Source organism: Carcharodon carcharias, chromosome 3, assembly GCF_017639515.1.
Source record: "Carcharodon carcharias isolate sCarCar2 chromosome 3, sCarCar2.pri, whole genome shotgun sequence".
Taxonomy (NCBI): domain Eukaryota; kingdom Metazoa; phylum Chordata; class Chondrichthyes; order Lamniformes; family Lamnidae; genus Carcharodon; species Carcharodon carcharias.
In genome coordinates, this window is record NC_054469.1 from 214,171,349 (window position 1) to 214,196,165 (window position 24,817).

At 43.0% G+C, this 24,817-nt stretch overlaps 1 protein-coding gene across 2 annotated transcripts in view; it reads right to left on the reverse strand.

Moving 5' to 3' along the window:
* LOC121276239 (regulation of nuclear pre-mRNA domain-containing protein 1B-like) overlaps positions 1-14,407 on the reverse strand; it is a 62,311-nt gene extending 47,904 nt beyond the window's left edge. For both annotated transcript variants that reach the window (XM_041184432.1, XM_041184433.1), the window contains exons 1-2: positions 14,213-14,407; positions 4,278-4,407 (exon numbers count right to left, since the gene is read on the reverse strand). In XM_041184432.1, coding sequence (XP_041040366.1) covers positions 4,278-4,407; positions 14,213-14,363 — 281 coding nt within the window. In that variant the 5' untranslated portion in view covers positions 14,364-14,407. The remainder of the gene's footprint in view (positions 1-4,277; positions 4,408-14,212) is intronic.
* Positions 14,408-24,817: the final 10,410 nt, after the last annotated feature.

Here is a 24,817-nt window from a genome sequence, read left to right on the forward strand (position 1 = left end):
GCCATGTATCACAACACAAAGACTCAGAATATGTCAAATTGTTCCAAGAAATATTCCACCGTGGTGTATATTTTGTAGCAGCTCAAATAAAAAAGGTAAAATTCTAATCTGGAGCAGACTGGCAGACACCTACCGGGTCCTAATACAGGAGTAAAACACTGTGGATTCGGGAAATCTGAAATAAAAATAGAAAATGCTGGAAATACTCAGGTCAAGAAGCATCTGTAGAGAGAGAAACAGATTTAAGGTTTCAGGTCGATGACTTTGCATCAGAAGAAGAAAAGGCTGAGATTTTTACCAATTTTAAGTACAGAGGCAGGGAAGTGGGGGGGGTGGTGGGGAAGAATAAAAAGGAAAGGTCTGTGATAGGGTGGAAGGCAGGAGAGGTCAAATGACTCAAAGATAATGGTGAAAGGCAAAAGGAGATGGTAAAGGGACAAGTAAAGAAACAAAAAGGTGGTTCTAGAGCTGTAAATTGGAAAAACAGAATCAAAAGCTGCCACTTGAAAAAAAGTCAGAAGTTATGATCTGAAATCATTGAACTCAATGTTGAGTTCAGAAGACTGCAGGAACTCACTAAGGCTCCCTAGGCAGCACCTTCCAAACCCATGGCCACCACCAACTAGAAGGACAAGGGCAGCAGATACATGGGAAAACCACTGCCTAGAAGTTCCCCTCCAAGCCTCTCACCATCCTGACTTGGAAATATATTGCCATTCCTTCACTGTCACTGGGTCAAAATCCTGGAACTCCCTTCCTAACAGCACTGTGGGTGTACTTATAACACATGGGCTGCAGCGTTTCAAGAAGGCAGCTCACCAGCACCTTCTCAAGGGCAAACAAGGGAATGGGCAATAAATGCTGGCCCAGCCAGCGAAGCCCACATCCCATGAATGAATAAAAAGCTAACTATAACATGACTAATCGAAAGATGGGATGCTGTTCCTTGAGCTTACACTGTTATAATGCAGCTCAATGTAAGTGGCAGACAACAGAGGGGTCCAAGTAGGAGTGGAATTGGAGACGCTCAGGTCATGCTTGCTAACTGAACAGAAGTGTTCTACAAAGCAATCATCCAGACTGCATTTAGTATCTCTAAATATAGAGGACCACACTAAGTTGTGAACACTGTGCACTAAACTGAAAGTGCAAATACATTGCCGTTTCACTTGCAAGCAGTGTTACAAGCCTACCGACTCTCACAGCTACCTCGACTACAGCTCCTAACACCCCACTTCTTGTAAGGACTCCACCCCATTCTCTCAGTTCCTTCGCCTCCGTCGCATCTGTTCTGATGACGCTACCTTCAAAAACAGTTCCTCTGACATGTCCTCCTCCTTCCTTAACCGAGGTTTTCCACCCACGGTCGTTGACAGGGCCCTCAACCGTGTCCAGCCCATCTCCCGCGCATCCGCCCTCACGCCTTCTCCTCCCTCCCAGAAACATGATAGGGTCCCCCTTGTCCTCAATTATCACCCTACCAGCCTCCGCATTCAAAGGATCATCCTCCGCCATTTCCGCCAACTCCAGCACGATGCCACCACCAAACACATCTTCCCTTCACCCCCCCCAGCGGCATTCCGTAGGGATCGCTCCCTCCGGGACACCCTGGTCCACTCCTCCATCACCCCCTACTCATCAACCCCCACCTATGGCACCTCCCCATGCCCACGCAAAAGATGCAACAACTGCCCCTTCACTTCCTCTTTCCTCACCGTCCAAGGGTCCAAACACTCCTTTCAAGTGAAGCAGCATTTCACTTGCATTTCCCCTAACTTAGTCTAGTGCATTCGTTGCTCCCAATGCGGTCTCCTCTACATTGGAGAGACCAAACGTAAATTGGGTGACCGCTTTGCAGAACACCTGCGGTCTGTCCGCAAGAATGACCCAAACCTCCCTGTCGCTTGCCATTTTAACACTCCACCCTGCTCTCTTGCCCACATGTCTGTCCTTGGCTTGCTGCATTGTTCCAGTGAAGCCCAACGCAAACTGAAGGAACAGCACCTCATCTTCCGACTAAGCACTTTACAGCCTTCCGGACTGAATATTGAATTCAACAACTTTAGATCTTTAACTCCCTCCTCCATCCCCACACCCTTTCTGTTTCTCCCCCCTTCCTTTTGTTTTTTCCAATAATTTATATAGATTTTTCTTTTCCCACCTATTTCCATTATTTTTAAATCTTTTATACCCCCCCCACCCCCACTAGAGCTGTACCTTGAGTGCCCTACCATCCATTCTTAATTAGCACATTTGTTTAGATAATATCACCAACCTCAACACCTCTGTGTTCTTTTGTCTGTGACATCTTTTGATTATCTGCTCCTATCACTGCTTGCTTGCCTCTACAACCACACCAACCCCCTCCACTTCTCTCCCCCCACCCAACCACCCCCAGCACCTTAAACTAGCTTATATTTCACCCCTCTCCTTGGATTCACCCAGTTCTGTTGAAGGGTCATGAGGACTCGAAACGTCAACTCTTTTCTTCTCCACCATTGCTGCCAGGCCTGTTGAGTTTTCCCAGGTAATTTTGTTTTTGTTATGGAGGCGATGTTGTTTTAGTGGTGGCATCATGTTGGGGGAGTTCGAAGTGGCAGATGACAATCTGTTGAATGTGGAGGGTGGTAATGTGGAAGTGCATGACAAGGGGTACCCTACTGTTGTGTGGGTGGGAGGGGAAGGGACGAGAACAGAAGTGTGGGAAACAGGTTGAATATACTTGGAGGACCCTGTCAATCATGTTGGAGGGGAATCCTCGATTGAGGAAAAAGGAAGAAATATCTGAAGTACTTGTATGAAAGGTGGCCTTTTAAGCCGTTGTCATTAATGCCCTCGAAAGGCTCTGGCTACTTGCTATGGACCTTATGACTTTAGGATTTTGCCCTAATAATTTGCTAGGCATATAGGTAATGGCTTCATATGTGGAACAAATGTCAGGTCAGAATGTAGGGGGCGGGTAAGTGTCACTTATGAAGAGTTCTCACTCAGGACGTTAAGGTATGTGGTTCTTCCACTATTTGACAGAAACCTCTCCTCCTGCAGAGGTATAGTTGGATCTTCACAGACTACAGTGGTGAGCCTGTCAGTGGACTGATTCTGTTGGCTACTAGACAAAGAGTAAGGAAGAATGTTACACTCACCTGGTTTCCTGCTGTGATAGTATTGGTTGAGGCCAATCTCTTAACATCTCAGGATTTTTTTTTAATGCTCTCTGGAGCTCCTTGGGGTTATTGACACAGAGGAGGGAAGAGTGTGCTGCCTTTGGGACTAGGGTCTTCTTTAAAAGCAGTTTGCTATTTATTTCTAATTCTTCTTTAGCTGTGTTATATACAGCATAGTACTATTCTGTTTTCTTAAAATTCAGTTTTGTGAGCGAGTGACGACTGACATTTTTGTTTCAATTAGTTCACCTTTTCTTTCCTCCCTCAGCTTTCAGTGCTGTTGCGTGAGTCACAATTGGTCCAATAATGAGAGCTTTGGAGCTTCCTTCCCACCACCATCCCTCCAACCTATCAACAGCTCAACTTTCTAGAGACTGTACAGTGTTAAGTAGAGTAGAACAATTAGAGCTGCACAGGCTATTAGAGCCAGTCAAATGGCAGAGGCCTGCTGGAGGCCGAATTCAGCATGACCAATTTTTTTAAAATGCCTTTTTAAAATAATTATCTACCACTTGGACTACATTTAAACAGGTCAGGAAGGCAGAATGCTTGCTGGCATAAAATGCCTTGATGACAACCAATTTTGTGCAAAACTCGAAGAAACTGGAAACTCTTTAAAAAAGTGGAGGATATTTACAGGTGATATTGTCATTGGAACTGACCATAATAGTCAGTTTAAACCAAAAAAATGTTTTACAATATTTGGCACACCTCTGTTGAAATATAGCTAGTATCTTTGTTTAGATTTCTCCCCCAAAATGCACCTCACATTATCTACACTCAAGACAGGAAAAAAAGCTTTCCCTACTTGGTTTCATCATCCATTGGTCATACTACATTTTTATGTATTCTACTGTCCAATCAAAAGTAAGTGAATTGGATTCTGCAAATTTGATCCTTCATAGACACATCCTTTAGAAGGGACATTTTTTTTTTTTAAAACAAACATGATAGCAGCCTTCCTTTAATATAAGATGGCGTTCTGATTTGTTTTAAAATAAGATTTCAAAATCCTTTCAAGTAACTTGACTATTATAGGCATTTACTTTCTTAATGTGAGCAGGTTATTAATGGAACTCTGCCTTGCCACATTTCCATTGAACAGGACAGTACCTTGAAACATGTGAAAACGCATCCACCAAAACTGGAGCAAAGTCCTTGGTAAATTCTGGTCCCTTTTTCTTACTGTTCTGGATCACATCATTTGCCAGATAAAGGAAGGTCAGTTTTCTACTTGGTTTAGCTGTGGACAAAAATTGGACAAAGAAAAATCAAGAGTTCTAATGCTATATATAATGGGTTATATTGCCTATTTCTTTCGGGTGAGAAACTAAAACAAATACATGCAATGCACAAACTGGAATAGGTTTGATAAAGATATACTCATGCATCGAGTGTTTTAATATTCCTGCACTCCAGCTAAGCTACACACAGAGCAATGGGAAATCCCTAAAAATAATTTTCATTTATATATAGTACCTTTTATGACCTCAGGATATCCTAAAGCACTTCATAGTCAATTTAGTACTTTTTGAAGTGTAGCCATTGTTGTAATACAGGGGGATGCAGCAATCAATTTGCACACAGCAAGGTCCCACAAACAGCAATGGGATAAGTGATCAAATAAGCTGTTTTAGTATTTCTGATTGAAGGATAATTGATGAGGGCACAATAACTCCTCTGCTTTCCTTCAAGATGTGTTTTGGGATCTTTTACAGATCCTCAGCTGAAAATCTCATTCGAGAGGCAGCACCTTTGCTCTGAACAGCACTGAAGTGTTTGTCCAGCTTATTGGATTGGAGCTTGAACCAACAACCTAAGTCGGAGGTAACAGTGCTACACTAAGCTAAAGATTAATAGTTCTATTAAAGGTTCTTATTTCTTAACCGTTACCAAAAAAGCAAACTAAAACCTAGATGGTACAACGGATAAAAAAGTGTTGTCATCAGGATTCTGTTCAAGGTGGCCCTGGAAACTCATTTAAGTAGCAGGCTGAATCACAGCCTTCTCTAAAACATCTAATGCTCACAAAAAAGCAACACCGGCAAGATCTGAAGCATGCTTCCATGAGATCAGAAAGTTACAATCACTCAGAAAATAAACAATATTTAAACATTATTTTCCCTATGCACTGGTTCCCAGTTAAGCAACACCTTGATTTTAAAATTCTCATCGTTTCCGAATTGCTCCACTGCCTGATCTTTCCCCTATATGTAATCTCTCCAGCCCTACAACCCTCAGGGCTCAACTCCTTCAATTCTGGCCTTGAGTATCTTAATTTTAATCACTCCAAAATTGGCCATCGTGCCTTCAGTTGCCAACACCCTAAACTCCACAATTCCCTCCTTAAACCTCTCTTTCCTCTTTTAAGATGCCTCTTAAAACCTACCTCTGACCAAGTTGTCCTAACATCTCCTTGTATGGCTCCATGTCAAATTTTGTTTGATGACACTTGTGTGAAGCACCTTAGGGCAACTTTACTATATTAAGGGCGCTATATAAATACAAGTTGCTGACTCACCACGCACATTGCTGTGTGATACCATTTTAGCCAGATGCACCAAGTTTAGTAAAGACCTTCCACACGATACAGGTAAATATACTTCAAGTATACATTTACATAACATCGACCACTATTCAGCATGAAATGTGATAGTCTGCCATCTTTCAGCAAAGCTTGAAATTCGGGCATGAATATAGTAGGTAAAGCACTTGAGTGCAGTTTCTAGATTTTTGTTCAGCATTTGCAAGTGATACTTCGACTTGATCAAAGAGATTTCTTAAAACATTGACACGTCTGCTCTCCATCTACAACACGGCTGGATGCTGTTTGCCCTTGGCCACTTTGAATCTTCTTATTGATCATGACAGCCATCTTCATAAAGATTGCAAAGTTAACACATCCACAAGAATCAGAATCGATACCAGCAAATGTCTTTGTGATCATTCTGGCTGTTAAATGATTGTGTTGTCACCATCTGTTTAAAGCATATGTAACTCGATGTGCTACAGCAGTGTTATTCATTATGTTAGTCACCAGCCATGTGTGGCTCAAGAGAATCTAAATTAGGCTAATTGCATTTTTTTAAAAAATCAGTAAAGGCACAAGTAATAGACAGTTGATGGGTGTGTGATCTCAGTACTTGCATTGCCTACCATATGCACTGATTTTTAGCCTCATTTGGACTTTTTTTGGTAAAATGATTCGATAGAAACAGTATGCAAGTGTTTTTTGATTGTGCTTTATGTCCTTGGTTATTGCTTATTGGCAATTGCTAAAATGTTGTGTAACATGCAAGCTTTGTGTGCAGAGAGGTTGCTCAACCAATTGTAATAACCACTCAAGGCCAGCAGAAAAAAGAGACCCGATCAAGATCATGTAGTTTGCACAGGGCACACCATGGCCGAGGGCAAACAGCATTCAGCCATTTTGTTGTAACTCTTGAGTACAAACCCGTTTCCATCTGTTCCTATTCAGATGAAGTTGCATTGTTTCATAGTTTGCCATTGAGAGATTTGACTCTTGACTTTGGGGTTACAAACCCAGTACCATAACCACTTGGCTATTTAGGCCAAGCCAGCCATTTTGTTGTAGATGGAGAGCAGACATAAGCAATCACTCTGATCAAGTCAAAGCAATGCTTGCAATACTGAACAAAAAATCTAGAAGCTGTACTCAAGTGCTTTGCCTAATATATTCATGTTCGAATTCCAAACTTTGCTGAAAGATGGTAGACTATCACATTTTGATAAAGTGCCTCAATCAACTTGTTCATAAAATTAAAAATCCATGTGATTAATATAGTGGCAATGAGGATACGAAACTGGCACAGAAACAGAAGGCAGGGCAGCGGTGAACAGTTGTTCTTCAGAGGAAAGTATAGCGTTGCCCCTAGGAGTCGGCATTAGGACCAATGCTCTTTTTGACATACATTAAATGACAGACTTGGGCATTTCAAAGTTTACTGAGAACACACAATTTGGAAAGATAGCAAACAGCAAGAGCAGAGAGCAGACTTGAGAAGGATACAGACTGGGGAAATGTACAGAAACACAACAAATGAAAGTTAATGAAGAGAAGTGCAAAGTGATTTATTTTGGTTGGGAAGAGCATGGAGTGTGCATAAATTAAACAGTACAATTTTAAAGAGGGTGCAGGAACAATCATATACACAAATCTTTGAAAGTGGCAGGCAAATTAATGAAGTTATGAAAGCATGCTGGATGCTGGGCATTATAAATAGAGGCACAGAATACAAAGTTAAGGAAGTAATGCTAAATCTTTATAAATCACTAGTTGGGCATCAGCTGGAGTATTGGCTCCAACTCTAGGTATCACACTTTAGAAAGCAAGTCCTTGGTAATGGTGGAAAGGAGATTTACTAGAATAGCACCAGGAATGAAAAACTTAAGTTATGTGGAGAGACTAGGAGAAGATAGCATTGTCCTCTTTACAGGAGAGGTAATTAAGGGGACAGCAGAGAAGGTTGCTCAAAATTATGACAGGTTTTGATAGAATAAATAAGACAAAACTTTTGACTGGAAGTAGGGTTGGTAATCAGAATGGCTTTAAAGAAACAAAACAACTGCATAACACTGAGGATGCTGGAAATCTGAAATTAAAAACAGAAAATGCTGGAAACAATCGGTAGGTCTGACAGCATCTGTGGAGAGAGAAACAGAATTAACATTTTAGATCAATGACCTTTTATCAGAACTGGTAAAAGTTAGATGTAACAGGTTTTATGTACCAAGGCAGGGGAAGATCAAAAGGGAAAGTTTATAATAATGTGAAAGGGAGGAAAGGTTTAACAACAAAAGGAATGATGGTGCAAAACAAAGAGATGGTAATAGGACAATTAATGAAACAAAAGATAGATTTAGAGGTGGCGTAAATAGAATTATCACCAACAGCTGCCATCTGAAAAAACAGGGAAAGAGTTTATAACATGAAATTGCTGAAATCAATGTTGAGATCAGAAGGCTGCAAAGTGCTAATTGAAAGCTTACATTAATGTAAGTAATTGGCAAAAAGAGCTGCCGGGGGGGGGGGGGGGGGGGGGGGGGGCTGAGGTGAAGTGATTTTCTTTAAAAAAAAACATGAGTTGTTATTTGGGATGCTCAAAAGGGCGATGGAAACAGATGCAAAAGTAAATTCAAAAGGGAATGGGATCTCTATATGAAAAATAAATATTGTAGGGCTACGTTGGAAAAGCAGGGCAGGGGGCTCACTGGCAGGCTCTTTCAAAAGAGCCGACATAGGCAAGTTGGGCTGAACGGCCCCCTGTAAAGACGCTAAACCTGCAGTGATTGGTGCTTTGAACTTGCAACATATGTAGAGGGGGATTTAGTCATTGGCTTGGGATGGACTGTGGTGGAAAGAGTAAATGACCTTTTCCCAGCATTAACAATCCTTACACAATGAGCAAAATGAATACAGGTCATTTCATATTTTTACTAAATTAACTGAAGCAGTCCATATCCAAATACAGCAAGGCCTGGACAATATCCAGGCTTGGGCTGACAAGTGGCAAGTAACATTCGCGCCACACAAGTGTCAGGCAATGACTATCTCCAACCATCGGCCCTTGATGTTCAATGGCATTACCATCACTGAATTCCCCACTATCAACATCCTGGCGGTTACCACTGACCAGAAACGGAAATGGACTAGCCATATTAATACTGTGGCTGCAAAGGCAGGTCAGAGGCTAGGAATTGAGAGACAAGTAACTCACCTCCTGACTCCCCAAAGCCTGTCCACCATCTACAAGGTACAAGTTAGGAGTGTGATGGAATACTTCCCACTTGCCTGGATGAGTGCAGCTCCCACAACACTCAAACAGCTTGACACCGTTCAGGACAATGCAGCCCGCTTGATTGGCACCACATCCACAAACATTCACCCCCTCCACCACCGAAGCACAGTAGCAGCAGTGTGTACCACCTACAAGATGCACAGTAGAAATTCACCAAGGCTCCTTCGACAGCACCTTCCAAACCCACGGCCACTACCATCTAGAAAGACAAGGGCGACAGATAGATGGGGACACCACCACCTGGAAGTTTCCCTCCAGTCACTCACCCTCCTGACTTGGAAATATATCGCTGTGCCTTCAGTGCCGCTGGGTCAAAATTCTAGAACTCCTTTCCTAACAGCACTGTAGGTGTACCCACACCACATGGACTGCAGCAGTTCAAGGCGGCAGCTCACCAGCAATTTCATAAGGGCAATAAATGTTGGCCTAGCCAGCAAAGCCCACATCCCATTAATGAATAAAAAAAAAGACTTTCAGGTGGAACAAAAGGGCATTTAGGAAAAAATTTAGAAGTTAAATGACCTTCAATAATAAGGCCTTAGAAGATGCAAGGCAATTCTACAGATCATTAGTCGGAATATTATAATTATTCCATATAGAAAGTTAACTTTAGAGAACTTCCAATCTCTCATTTCCACATAATCTACACTAATTTATTTCACAGAAAATGCTGCAACGGAACATGAGAATCCACAGTTAGGTGGTGAATGGCAGATTGATTTGTTGTTGGTTGAGGAATAAATGTAGCCCAGGGCATGGGAAAATCCACTTTAATAATCGAATGGTCTTGGTTTAACAACTTACCCAAACGTTGGCAATTCCAACAATGCAGCACTCTCTCAATGTCAGCTAGACCACGTACTCAAATTCTGACCGGGAGCTAGAGCAAATAGCCTGCTGACTTGGGCCAGAATGTTATCACAGAGCCAAGGCTATGAATATAGGCACATAAAATAGATAGGAGCAGGAGGCAGCCATTCAGTCCCTTCAGCCCACTCAACCAATGAGATCATGGCTGACATTCTACCTCAATGCCATTTTCCTGCACTATCCCCATATCCCTTGATGTCTTTACTATCTAGAAACCTATCAATCTCAGTCTTGAACATACTCAATGACTGAACCTCTACAGCCCTCTGGGGTAGAGAATTCCAAAGATTCACTACCCTCCGAGTGAAGAAATTCCTCCTCATCTCAGTCCAAAATGGCCCATCCTTCACTTTGAGACTGTTCCCCACCAGCCCCCAGGTTCTAGAGACCCCCAGACAGGGGAAACATCTATCTGTCGAGCCCTGTAAGAATGTGTGCTTCAAATCAGATCACCTCTCAGTCTTTTAAAACTCTAGAGAATGGAGGTCCAGTCTCTTCAATCTCTCCCCATAAGACAATCCTGCCATCCCAGGAATCGGTCTGGCGAACCTTTGTTGCATTCCCTCTGCATACAAACATACGAATTAGTAGGCCAGTGGTAAGTGTATATCCTTCTTTCGGTAAGGAGACCAAAGCTGTACACAATATTCCAGTCTCACCAAGCCTCGAGACAATTGTAGCAAGACATCTTGACTCCTGTACTCAAATCCTTTTCCAATAAAGGCTAACATACCCGGTTGCCTTCCTAATTGCTTGCTGCTAGTTTTCAGTGACTTACGAACAAGGACACCCAGGTCCCTTTGGACATCAACGTTCCCAATTTCTCACATTTACAAAATGCTCTGCAATTTGTTTTTCCTGCCAAAGTGGTTAAGTTCACATTATATGCTATCTGCCATGTTCTTGCCCACTCACTTGGCCTATCTAAATCCCCTTGAAGCCTCTTTGCATCCTCCTCACAGCTCACATTCATACCTAGTTTTGTGTCATCAGCAAACTCGGAAATATTACATTTGGTCCCCACGACCAAATCATTGATGTAGATTGTGAAAGCTGGTGCCCCGGCACTGATCCCTGCAGTACCCCACTAGTCACTAGCCACCTGCCAACCTAAGAACAAGGTTGCCAACCCTCCAGGATTGGCCTGATGTCTCCAGAAATTGAAAATCAATCTCCAGGACACTGATGTATGCAACCCTAGAGAAAAATCATAGCGATAGCCTTTTGTAAATTTTCTTTGAACTATTCCCTTTGCCAGATAAAAAATATTGAAAATGGCGGGAAAAATTGCTGTTTGGCTGACTGTCAAACATCATCCAATTGGATAATAAGTCTTTTTGCTTTCCAATTGGCGTAGGCACTACATCACAAGGATGGACGCGTTGGCTGACTAATGGCTGGAGTGCAGGGGCAAGTCATGTGATGAAACCTCCAGGAATACATTTAATCACAGGTGGCAAATCAGCCCAGGATGGCTTGTTTATTCCTACTCTTTTTTTTTGTTTTTTCTGTAGTTACTTTAACAATATTTTTGAAAATTTGCAATTAGACTGAGACCGTTACTGGTAGCCATAGTGCAGCACATCAGGGAGAAGCTGCAGGCTGCTACATTCCCTGCTTATGTTAGATACAAAATCAGCAAGTGAACCATCCCCATCCTCACAAAAACATATTACCTGAAGAGCAAAGCTGCAGCTTAGTCTATACACTGTTTGCCTGTATCTCCCAAGTCTCACATTCTTGTAACTTTGCTACACCCAGCTACTCTCACTGGACAACCAGCAGATCATTACCCAATCGATCTCTCTGCCCATGTTCATTCCCCATTCACTAACTGGATTCCCTAAATGGATTCAATGAATGTCATATCGTGTTTATCCTGCATTCTCTTCCATTCATCAACCCCCAGGTGCCAAACTACTACTTTCCTACCTGAAAGGGACTTTACTTATCTATGGTACCAAATTTAGCTTTTTCAAAATGAATTGAACCTAAACTTTGGAATTCATTTTTAACAAGACAATGAATGAGTTGGCCCTGAAAACCAGAAGTCTTATTCAAACTATAAATCTTCTGAATGTTTCTAAGCAGTTAAATTCACATACTATTCCAAGAGATCATTCCTATTACCAGATTCTAGTCTATACTTCACAGAAGAGTCTTAAAGAAATTCTGGCACTCTGCACTTAACAGGTTACTTTGACCGGTGCCCCACCCACCCTCCCCAACTCCCACTTATACCTCTCTAAAAGGTAAGAATTTGCTTATATTTTAAGATCAGCCAATTTAAAACTAGAGATTTCATTCTGCTACATGCATTCCACTATGGATGAATGAAGGATAAAGCAGACTGAGAATGCTGCCACGAGAAACAGCTTGGACTCTGGGAAATTCTGAAACTTGGGGCAACTTCAGTACACTTATAACAACCTATTTTGCTACACACAGTGCAACAAACAAAGACATTACTGCCTTTCTAACACAATAGGCAAACAAGCAAAGGCCAGTCAACCGAAATAAAAGTTATGAGCGCCATTTCAAGTAAGTTGGATGCCCCTAGAGGAATTCATTTGTGAATTCGAAAATTTCAGAAGAGCGTAATGAAACCTGAAAAGGAATACGAACAAAGAAAAAAAATCCTCAAATCTCACTTTTGCCAAAACAAAAACAAAAATACCTGGAAAAACTCAGCAGGTCTGGCAGCATCTACGGAGAGCACAGTTAACGTTTTGAGTCCAAAATGACTCTTCAACAGAACTAAGTAAAAATAGTTCTGTTGAAGGGTCATTTGGACTCAAAACGTTAACTGTGCTCTCTATGGATGCTGCCAGACCTGCTGACTTTTTCCAGGTATTTTTATTTTTGTTTTGGATTTCCAGCATCCACAGTTTTTTGCTTTTATCTCACTTTTGCCACCTGTATTCCCCTCACCAGCTAGTCCTTCCTTTCTTGTTCCTCATACGTTTTTAGTAAGACTCTTTTCAGCAACTCTAGTTTGGCTTTTCAGGAGGAATTATTTCATTCTCACCTTGCATTCAGAGAGACTAACGTATGGCCATAGTATCTATCTTGACTACTTTAGTTCTAATCTCAATTTACAAACCGAAAACACAATACCTCCCTCTGAATGATGATTACAATTCTACCTTTGTCTTGATCTATGACTCAATCAAGTGGCAGCACAATTTGTGGCAGTCAGAGATTGTGCTGGTCCTTTCTTCTAGATGGTGAAGAGAAAGTGTAGGTACTCCACATTGAACTGCATCAGGAAACATGAATTCCAAAGCACTTTACTTGGCAATTAGACAATGCCCATCCAAATCATTGCTATAGCATCAAGTCTTGGGCTGTGTATTAAGGTTTGGTGTCAAAAGAGTAAAAGTAATGTTTTCAAATAAACTTTTGCGGTGTTTATGCCACTTTTGGGAGATTTCAGCCTCAAATAATTAGCTGAACTCACTCCACAAGTTAAACTAATGTTTAATTCCAGTCTAAAAATTTGCGTTAACACATTAAGACATTCACTTGGTCACAAAGATCACAAATTATTAGATAAAAGCGAAATACGGCGTGGGCTGGAAATCTGAAATAAAAACAGAAAATGCTGGAAAAACGGGGCATGTCTGACAGCGTCTGCGGGGAAGAGGAGAGAAAAGAGAGTTCACGTTCCGAGTCCGCATGACCCTTCTTCAGAGCGGTTGTACAGATGTGCTGGTGGACCAAGGTGGGAAGATATAAATGAATGTCACTCACAATTTAGGACAGATCAGGAATTACTGCACGAACCTCTCGGCCCCGCGAGCATCAAATTATGCAAGTGGGGGAACACAAAGCTACTGAAACCCAAAGCATGGTGCATCTCCCCCCAAAATAAAAGGGTGCCCTTTAACGGATAAGGCACAGGAGGATGATGTAAGGTCAGGGGAGCTATATTTGAGGAGTGAGTGGCATCCCAGACCCAACGAGACGGGTGACTTCCCTTCATTGTTAGAAGAAGACGACGACAAAAAGGAGAAGGTCCGTGAAAAAGGACTCAGGCTTTTAAGAGAGGACAAAGATGAGCGGCCTCCGGAGGCTCGGCACGGCTGCAGTCGCCATACCGTGGGGGAATGGAAGAGCAGCGCACCAGGATCATGGGGGGGGGTGGGGGGGGGGGGGCAGCGCCGGCAACCCCGCACCGCCTCTCCTGCGGGTGGACAAGCGGCTGAATCCCAGCCCTCCCTTTTAGCAAGCCAAAGGCCCGCGCCCATGAATGAAAAGTGAAGCCTGAGGCTGTCGGGACTGTTGAAAGCGTTTCCCGTGCCTGCTTTTTGAGTGGTGTGTGTGTGGCCGCTGGAGCCCAGGCCTCTCCCTCCTCACCTTTCTTGAGCTCTCGGTGCCACACCATCACGATGGTCTTGGAGTGCTTGCGGTGGTGGATGAGCCACAGGGACAGGGTCTGCACGCTCTGCTGCGAGTTGCTCAGTTCCGCCAGCTTCTTCTCCAGAGCTGACTCAGAAAAGGCGGACATTCTCCCTGCCGGGCAGGGGTATGGACTCTTTATTCACCCGCCCCCCCCCCCCCACCACCACCAGCACACACACATATACACACACCCACCCCCTCCTCCCAACAAATAAACAAGGGACACAGAAAGAGGCGGGGAGAAAAAGGGGGAGGGGGTGGGGTTGGGGAACCGGCCAAGATGGCGGCGGCGGCGGCGGCGGCAGTGGTCTGCGCCTGACGTCACAGCGCTCTCCCGCGGTCAGCGCGCTCCCGTGCTCCGCCCGAACGTCAGCCCACAGGGGTGGGTGGGGGGGGGGGGGCGGCCGTGACGTAATCGCGCGCCCGTGGCCAGCCCTGACGTCAGCGCTCCGTCGCCGGCGTCGACCCCCCCCCCCCCATCAGTCTGCGGCCTGTCATGCATGACCTCTGCGGGCTCTGCTTAGCGCTGCCCACCCTTCCAGAATGGGCCTGGAGTCTCCAGGAATTGAAGGTCAATCTCCAGGACCCAGCCAAATGCAATCCTGTTAAATCATCAGGACGTTAAAAAGGATTTTTTTTTCCATTTTCTTAGAATATTTCTCTTTGCCAGATATGAAAATATTGAAAATGGGGGAAAAATGGCCGTTTAGCTGGCAGTCAGGAGCATGATGACATCTGAGCTGGCAAAGGAAGCGCAATGATGTCAGAGCTCGTGATGGGAGTGTGATGATGTCAGAGCCAACAACGGGAATATGATGATGTCGGAGTCGATGTAAGCAGTGGGTCACAAGGATGGATGGTGTTGGCCGGCTAATGCCTGGAGCATGGGGCAAGTCATATGAGGAAACCTCCAGGAAAATATGTCATCACAGTTGGCAACCCTAACTTTGGCCAGCTCTGATGTCAGCGCATTCTCACAGAATTTTTACAATGCTACTGTTGGAAGATTTCAGCATCAAATGATTCGCTTCCTTGGTAAAGACAGATGCAAAGTAATCATTTGATATCTCAGCCATGCTCTATGCCTCCATGCATAAATCTCCTGTTTGGTCTTAAATTGGCCCTACGCCTCCTTTTACCACCCTTTTGTATTTAGTCTTGACGTCATCCTGCTCCCATTACTGGCTCCGATGTCACCGTGCTCCCATTTCTGGCACTGGCATCATTACACTCCTGCTACCGGTTCTGAAGTCATTGAGCTCCCATTGCCAGCTCTGACATCATCACACTCCTGTTGCCGACTCCGACATCATTGCGCTTCCTTTGCCAGCTCTGATGTCATCATGCTCCCGTTGCTGGCTCTGATGTCATCATGCTCCCATGTCATGAAAATGGTGTCTGGGATGAAGAACTTCAGTTACACAGAAAGATTGGAGAAGTTGGGACTGTTTTCCTTGGAGAAGGTTGAGAAGAGATTTGATAGAGGTGTACAAAAATCACAAGGGTTCTGGAATGAGTAGATAGGGAGAGACTTCCACTTGGTGGAAGTGTCAAGATCAGAGGGCACTGATTTAAAGTGATTGGCAAAGGAACCAATGGTGACATGAGGAGAAACCTTCCCAAGCAGCGAGTGGTTAGGATCTGGAATGCACTGCCTGACAGTGTGGTGGAGGCAGATTCAATTGTGACTTTCAAAAGAGAATTGGACAATTATCTGAAGAAAAAAATGTTTGCAGTGCTACAAAGAAAAGGTGGGGGAGTGGGACCAGGTGAGTTGCACTTGCAGAGAGCTGGCATGGACATGACAGGCCAAATGGCCTCCTTCTGTGCTGTAACCATTCAATGATTCTATCCAGTTCAAATCTCAAACCATAAACAAGGAATCTCGTGAAACAACTTCGAAAATTCATATAGACTGTATCTAAGCCATTTCTTTTATCAATGCGCTATGTTATTTCCTTATTTGGTCATGACCTCAGTGCAATAATCCTACAGCTAATAAAATCAAATTTTAATCCCTTATTTGCAATGAGCAAGCAAAATTAATTAAAACACTTTTCCCTAACAAATTACCTGTTGCTACTGAGAAAAAGAAGTTTCAAACTACCCAGAACAAAATCAGTTACAAATTGCAAATAGGAATTAAATAAAGTCAGATAAATGTCTTTTCCTTTCCAGTCGCAACATATTAAAGCCCAAAGCTAGAAATGTGCCAACTATAAGCCTAGATTTCCTACTGTGTTAACCCACTTTTGGAGGAATAACCTTGTGGGCTGGGGTGGGAAAGACAGAGTTCTGTCACATTAGAGTGACGCTCACTTTTCCATGCAATATTTTATCTTTGTTCCTGGCCGGGAATTTACTTTTAAATATCACCTTTAATTTTAGAGGAACAATCCCACTGCACTGCAAGGAAACCTGAGCAAGATAAATGCTGAGTCAAAGAAAGCGGAGATGAGAAGATCAAAATGCTGGCTGAAGAGAAATCGGGGTGGTTGTAAATGGTCCTAAAGGAGCTGGGGTTAGTGGAGAGGAAAAGGAGTTTAGAGAGGGGGATTTCCAAGACCAATGGTTGGATGCAGGGGGGTAGTGTGTAGAAATCAGTCACAGGAATAGAGTTTGGTGGGAAATGTGGGGCTGACAGAATGTGATGGGGGGTTTTTGGTAGGAAGCATCATCTGGCTGGAGCAGGTTAGAAAGATTGGAAGGCAGTGTTGAAATTTGAAGGGCACAAATGTCCTTTAAATTTGAGGTGTTTAGGAACCAGGGGTCCTCATAAGTTCGTGAGGCTTTGTTGCTGCATGGCTTTCATAGGGAAGCTTATGGAGGACAGGAGGTGGCCGAGGAGGGCAGGAGGAAGTGATGGTGATTGGATTTCAAGGGGGACTGTGAGGGCTTCAACCGCAGATGGGCTGACGTAAGAGTGGAAGCGGGTGATGTTATAGAGAGGTGGAAATGAAATTGAGAGGATATGGAGTCAAACATTCAGCTTGGGGTCAAACAGGACGCCAGAAGCACCTGATTTAAATAGTCAGTAACCAGGGAAAGAGATGCAATCATCAGTGAAGAAACAGAGTCAGTGGAGGAGGCTGAAGTTAATGGTCTCTGTTTTCCTAATGCTTAACAGAAAAGACTCCCAATTTTGGGTAGAATATGCAAAACAAGCAGTAATCTTGGAGATATATCATACTCTCCATTTATATCAAGCTTAATTATCTTTGTATAAAACTAACATTTGAGACTGATAAATGATATTGTGGAGGCAGAGAAAGTTTAAAGCTCATTCAATTCCAACTGCAGTCAAAACATTCTAATTGTACTATGTTTGTTCAGGATGTTTCTGTTTTGCTGTGGGGGCTTTGCCACTTGCCATTTGCATTTGTGTGATTTGATGGGGGACTGTCTTTTATTCCCCACGATTATTTCAGTTTTCCTCTGGGGATTCTCTTGTATCTTTGCTTTTTGGAAGAAGGGGAACCCAGGGGAGGCGGCCAGCCTGGTGAAGCAGCATCAGACCGTACAGGCAGAGGCACTCCTGCCTGCACCTGACTGCCTTCAGAGGCATTATTTTACATAGGAAGCTGCCAGATAGACTTCTAATGTGCTGTAGTTGATGTTGGTGGGTTCTTCCAACCAGTTTGACATTTGCTGAACAATGTAACAGGCCTCGGCTAACCTTTCCTATTTACAATTAGTAAGCTTTCCGCTTTTTAAGCCTTTTCACAATCAACCCAGCAGCAGTCTACTGGCCTCATTTGCACGTCAGGGAAGTCAATCTTATCCACAGAAAGCACCTAAATAACAATGCGTATCCCGTGACTCAGAGTGTCTGAACTGCAGCAGAGGATTGCTATAGTGAGCCACTATAATAACGCCCAGCTCAGCACTGTCAGTGCTTAGACTGGTGAGGTTGTTGCATTTCCTCCAGCACTGTTTTGTAGTTGAGGGTATTATCATTCAGTTCCAGTTGTTGCGATCCATGTAAACACTGATAACTTTTAAAAAGATGTTTGATTTTCCTGTGATTGACTGGACCGATCACATGACAAGATTTCAAGTTTTAAGACTTTTACTGTAAGAAACTAAAAGCAACTTTGACTAAACAGCACCTTCCAAACACACGACCACTATCATCTAGAAGGATAAGGGCAGCAGATAGATGGGAACACCACCACCTGGAAATTCCCCTCCAACTCACTCATCATCCTGACTTGGAAATATATCTCCGTTCCTCCACTGTCGCTGGGTCCTCACAATCTTGGAACTCCCTTCCCAACAGCGCTGTGGGTGTACCTACACCACATGGACTGCAGCAGTTCAAGAAGGCAGTTCACCACCACCTTCTCAAGGGCAATATAAAATGAATATTAAAAAAACCTATTTTTTAATGGCAACTTAAACTCTAGGCTACAGAAAAGTTTTCCCCATTGAACTTTTAAATTGACAGTAAATAACCTGGCACTGTAAGACATTTTGCTGTCCCTTAAGTGGACAACTTATTCTCCCACAACCACTCCAAAGTTATTTCTTGCTCCCATTGGGTTTTTTCCTTTATCCTTTCCCAGCCAGGTAACTTCTAATTCCAGGGCTAACTTTCATGGTGAGAGTTACCTTGGAAGTTCCTTTTAGCCGATAAGCGAGGCAAATCTTCCAGCCTCATCTCTTCAATATGAATGCTAGCATCCATCCACCTTCTGCACGGTGAAAAATAAAGATAGCATTTTCTCTACTATCTCTCTACTCTATCTCTCTCAGGTTCTTGCAGACTGATTAGTCCATCAGGTTCAAGGATATCTTAAGAAACCTGCAACCCAATATCACAATAACTTTCGATTGACTTTTCCTCCCTAAAGCCCACTCCAATATCAATGTGAATCACAAGGGCCTTGTATCCAGGTAGAAATGCTAATTAGCTATCCTCTAAACCCTAAACTCCATTCTACCTTGGAATTAAATATAAAGTTTTACAAAGACAGTTCAATGTGCAAACTTCTGCAAGAGGCTGGGTGGCAAGCAGCTATGAGAGGAGCACTGTTTCATTCTTTCACTTCACTTTCTAATAATCTAACTGCATGCTTTAGTTTTATTTTATTTGCACAAAATTCCGTCTAGACAAACACAAGCTTGACCCAGAGGGTGGCAGGGCATGGTGCCAATTTTGAGAAGGAGAATGCAGAATATTGCTTATTCAGACCTCCATACCCTCCTTGAGGAAATCAGAGGCAGGAGGCACAGACTCCAGGATGCAGGCGACATCAGCAACACTACCAGTATCACCTAGAAAGAGATGGCACTGTCTTACAAATATGAAATTTATAAAATTGTTAAGTTTTGGGACAGTCTCTTCAATTTAGGATAAAGGGGATAATGTGACCTGTTCTGATTACTGCCCGACAACAGTCTTGGGTGGCTTGGTTGTTAAAGGTTAATGGTTAGGGGAGGGAGGGAGGGTGGTTGGAGCATGTTTTACTAGAAAGAAGGTGCATGATGTTCACACCTGTAGACAATGGCAAGAACATCAGTTCTTGGAGACTGATAGTCTCCAAGTCTCACAGGCAGTTGTTAGCAATGTCAGGTTTCATAAACGGTTATACTTTAGCAAGAGAGTTATCCCCAATATTGTGGCCAACGTTTATCCCTCAATCAACATCACAAAAACAGATTATCAGCTCATTATCACAACAAAAACAGAAAATGCTGGAAAAACTCAGCAGTTCTGTCAGCGTCTATGGACTGAGAAAGAGAGTTAGCATTTCAAGTCCGTATGACTCTTCTTCAGAGTTGGGGATTATCAGGTCATTATTGCAATGCTGTTTGTGGGAGCTTACCATGCACAAATTGGCAACTGCATTTCCTATATTAAAATGGTAACTACACTTCAAAAATACTTAATTGGCTGTAAAGTGCTTTGGGACTTTCAGTGGTCATGAAAAGCGCTATACAAATGCAAATCTTTCTTTTACACTCATTTTACATGGGTCTTGCGTCAATGACTACCCTATACCAATGGAAATTCAAAGGAGAAAAACTCAGGAGACTCATGTGTAACACCCTCCCATGGGTCCAATTTTTCTACTGAAGTTATAGAACAAGATTTGGGCAACTGAGTTTTGTTGATCCTCTGGCTGGATCAGAGGGAAGTGAAGTGAAAGAGGGACAGGGAGGACATTAGAGAAATTAGCTACAAGGAAATTATCTTGGCAGGATTTTTAAAAATTCATTCATGGTATGTGGGCATTGCTGGCTGGGCCAGCATTTATTGCCCATCCCGAACTGTCCTTGTTCAGAGGACATTTGAGAGTCAACCACATCGCTGTGGGCCTGGAGTCACATGTAGGCCAGACCAGGTAAGGACAGAATATTTCCTTCCCTAAAGGACATTAGTGAACCAGGTGGGTTTTTGCAACAATCGGCAATGGTCATCATCAGACTTTTACTTCCAGATTTTTATTGAATTCAAGTTCCACCATCTTCCATGGTGGGATCTGAACCCAGCTCCCCAGAGAATTACCCTATGTTCTTGGAATACTAGTTGGGAGAGAAAACCACTATGCCAACACCTCCATTGTCACTGAGAGCAGGTACTAGGCAACTGAAGCACCCACTCTGGGAGCCACCAATGGGTTCTGTAATGTTTATAATGGAGAATTCCATACATTGAGCATACAAACACCAGAAGCTTATTCAAGAGTGACTAGTGTTTGGGAAGGTGTTAGACTAATGCCTGCTCTAGAATGAAGAGAGCTTGCGGGGAACATGGTACTGAGAGGGAGAAGATTAGAGTGTTGGGGGGGGTGGGCATAGCTGGCAGAGATAAAGAGCAGGAGGGAACAAATAGGCCAGAAAAGGCCAGAGTAAATGGAATGTAAAGGGATTTGGGTTATGAATGGCAGAATAGGAAAAGACATAAATATAGATATATAGATGCCATGAGCCAGTGACTGAATACTAGGGATGTCAAGAAATATTCATACAGCAATTACAGAAGGTAACCAGTCCAATAATTTGAGATGTCGCTTGAAGGGGGAACCTCAGGGCAGGAGGCAATGGTGATGCAAAGTCTCACTTGAGAGCTGGGGAGAAGTGAAGGTACAGCTCAGACCTTGCAAAGGGCAAAAAATAGGCCAGCAGCCAGCAGAGGAGTGACGTTCAAGTCTAGAGGTGTTATGGAAGTAGGATCTTATCTAGATGCCAGTGTAAGACTGAATTGTAAATAAAAAGCCAGCAGAAGAGCAGACTTTGGTTCAGGACTGAATATTGGAGCAGTGAAATCAGCCCAGGAGCTAGTGGATATCAGCTGGATACTAGTGCAGTAGTGGAGGGACAATCAGAGCAGCAGTTTTCAGTTCATGTGGTGTTCAGCAGCAGAAACAGCTGGAATGTGCTGTGTGACTGGAAGGCGGAGAAGGACTCTGGAGGCAAGGGGGCAGTCTCTTGTGGTATAGGGGACAGCCACCAGGTGGCAGAAGAATCTGAAACTGTAAGCTGGAACAGCATGAAGCACAGGCAGGAAAGCGCCCCCCCCCCCCCACCCCCACAGGTATGTGCAGATCCAGAATGAAGCTTGGAGGGTATTAGACTCAGCAGAAAGATCAAGAAGCAAGTGCAGCAGCAATATATGTCCAGGGTAGCAGTCAGAGTGAGATCGAGTGAGCAGAACAGTACAGGTAATGCCAATTCAGGAACCAGTGAAACAGTATGTGTTCATGTCCCAGCATGCAGGTTTATGTGGGGGTTCACCACCAAGTTTGGGTGGGCAGTAGGTTAATGAACTAAGAGCTACAGGTCCACACAAATACAAATTATTTCTTTCCAAGTTAAAACTGAGCCATAATTGTTGTTCTACATATTTGCAAAAACCCCCACTATATTTACATTTCCAAATTCCTGAAATGGCTAAAGTTGTTTTTATTTGTATTTTTAAGTTTGAAACTGAACCTATACATACAAATCCTCAGGGAGGATTTACAGAGTTTGACAGGTTTTGCAAATACATTGGCAACTTAATGGAAGAGTAGGAATTCCATTCAGCAAAATGTTTACACCACTAACCTGCTGCAATTTCTTCCCAATTGCTCTCAATTGCCATGCGGATTTTGGAGTACTTAAAGTAACTCCTGGCTTCTAGATAAGATCCTATTTCTACAATGCCTCTGGACTGCAGAGTCCTCAGTTAAACTTCATTCCTCTGCTGGCTCGTGACCTACTTTTTGCCCTTCACATGCTTAAAAGCTCAGAGGCTAGAACTTTGTTAGGCAAGGATTTTAATGGGTATGGATATGGAACCAAGGCAGGTAAATGGAGTTAAGATACAGATCAGCCCGGATCGAACTGAATGGCAGAATAGGCTGAAGGGGCTAAATGGCCTACCCCTGTTCCTATGTTCTTGAAAGTTTTACTGCCAATGAAAACAAGCGAAAAATAGCCTTGGGGCAGCTCTTAAAAGATATTTATGGTTCCTTTGGCACAATTCAAGAGCAAACTTGTTGGGTGCTAAGGGCAATAAACCTCATAAAAGGGTGATGCAGGCTAACCGTAGGCAGTTAGTGCTACATCCACCACTTCAACAACTGCTGCACAGTGCAGGCAGAAGTTCAATGATCTCACAAGGACATAAGGTATACTTTGGCACTCTTGCCAATACATATCCTCTATCATTCAAATAATAACAACAATAGCAACAACGTACATTTATATGGCTAACTTCATACAGTAAAACATCTCAAGGTGCATAACAAGAGCACTATCAATAAGAACACTGAACCACAGATGTAGATATCAGAATGGGTTATTATGTGAAGTAAGTATGGGTGTAAACACAGAGTTTGAGGTTCAGTTGAGGTTTCGGTCTTTGGGGATTGGAACGATGATATGGAAAATCTAAACTCAGTCTTAAGAAGGAACCTGGCAAAAACTTATCCCAGTGAGAGGCTTTATGAGAACCTAGGGTGGGGGGAGAGGTGTGGGTGGTGAAATAAAAATATGAATTGTTGGAAATACTCAGCAGATCTGGCAGTATCTGTGGAGAGAGAAACAAAGTTGAGTGAATACTTATTGAAAGCTCTGGGGTAACAGTTTTGTGACCCCTTCTTTAGTTGAAGTCTGTTCTGTTTGATGTCCTCTCCGTCATAAAAACCCCACTCAAGATGTTGGGGGGGGAGACTCTTCCATCGACTTTTCAACATTCTCGCCTGAAACAATGGGCCTTTCTTCACTGCAATGCAACTGTGAGCATCTGCCTTATCTAGGTGGAAAAGATGACCTCAAAACCCTTCATAATTACAAAAATCCTCCATTGAAGTTCCCCTCAACTTTCTCTGAACAAGTGGAAGTAGTCCCAGTATTTCCCCTCACAATTACATTTCCCCATCGCTGGTGGATCCACATTAAATGATCTCTCGATGGTTTTAATGCATTTTCTACAATAGGGCATTCAATACTGACAATAGCATACCAACTGTGGTCAACCAATATTTTGTATAAAGTTAAATTACTTCTTTACTCTTATAATTTGTGCCCTTATTTACAAAGCGCAAAATTGTACTGGCCTTTCTTTCAATGGAATTATCGATGTTTAATCAAATTATCGGCATTTACATTTTCAGGAAACTGTGATTTGAAACCTTGCTTGTCTCTGTTCATCCACACACTTCAATATCTTTCTATTCTTGCTATATCTTCCAAACTGTACTCTCTCACAATGGGCTACAATAATTTGAATTTGCCACTTGTCAGCCCATTTCTCTGCTCTGTCTACCTCATCCTCAAGTCCTTTACAGTCCTCCTCGTCATTTGCCAAACCTCGCACTTTTCAATAATATCCAAAAATTTTGAGATTTTCCAGCACTCAATTTCAAATTGACCATACAACACTGAGCCAGCACTGACCTCTGAGATATACCACTTCTAACCTTTCTTCAAAGAAACAAAATCCCCCTTTACCTTCAATAAAAACAGAAAGTGCTGGAAAAACTCAGCAGGCCTGGCAGCATCTCTGGAGAGAGAAACAGAGTTAACCTGTTGAGTCAATATGACTCTTCTTTGAAACTGCCCTCCTCACCTTACTCTTTGCTTTCTGTCCATTGACCAACTTTCCATCCAAGTGACTTCTTTCCCTTCTTTGTCATAAGGTTGGTTTTTGTTTAAGCCTCCTGCAGGCCACTTAACAGATGCTTTTCAGAACTCCATGTACACAACAACCACTGCTTCCTCTTTATTTATCCAATTGGTCACTTCTTAAGAAAACCCCATTAAATTTGTCAACCAAAGTTCACTCCTGACAAATCTGTGCTGTGGAGTGTTCTTTACAGACACATGCACTTCAAATTGCCAACTAATTTTATGTCAAATTATAGGTCCTCAGAGTTTCCCCATGGCTGATGTTAGACTAACTGGTGTATCATTATTGTTATACATTTCCTGTTTCAGAAATGGTTCTCAACATGGCTTTCAGACAGCCTGCAATCTCTTCTTAGATCTTTTTTTTCTCCAGCAAGGCAGGATGCTTTCCATCAGCTTCCACACTGAACTGACTGCCCATCTGGTTCGCGCCGTCTATTT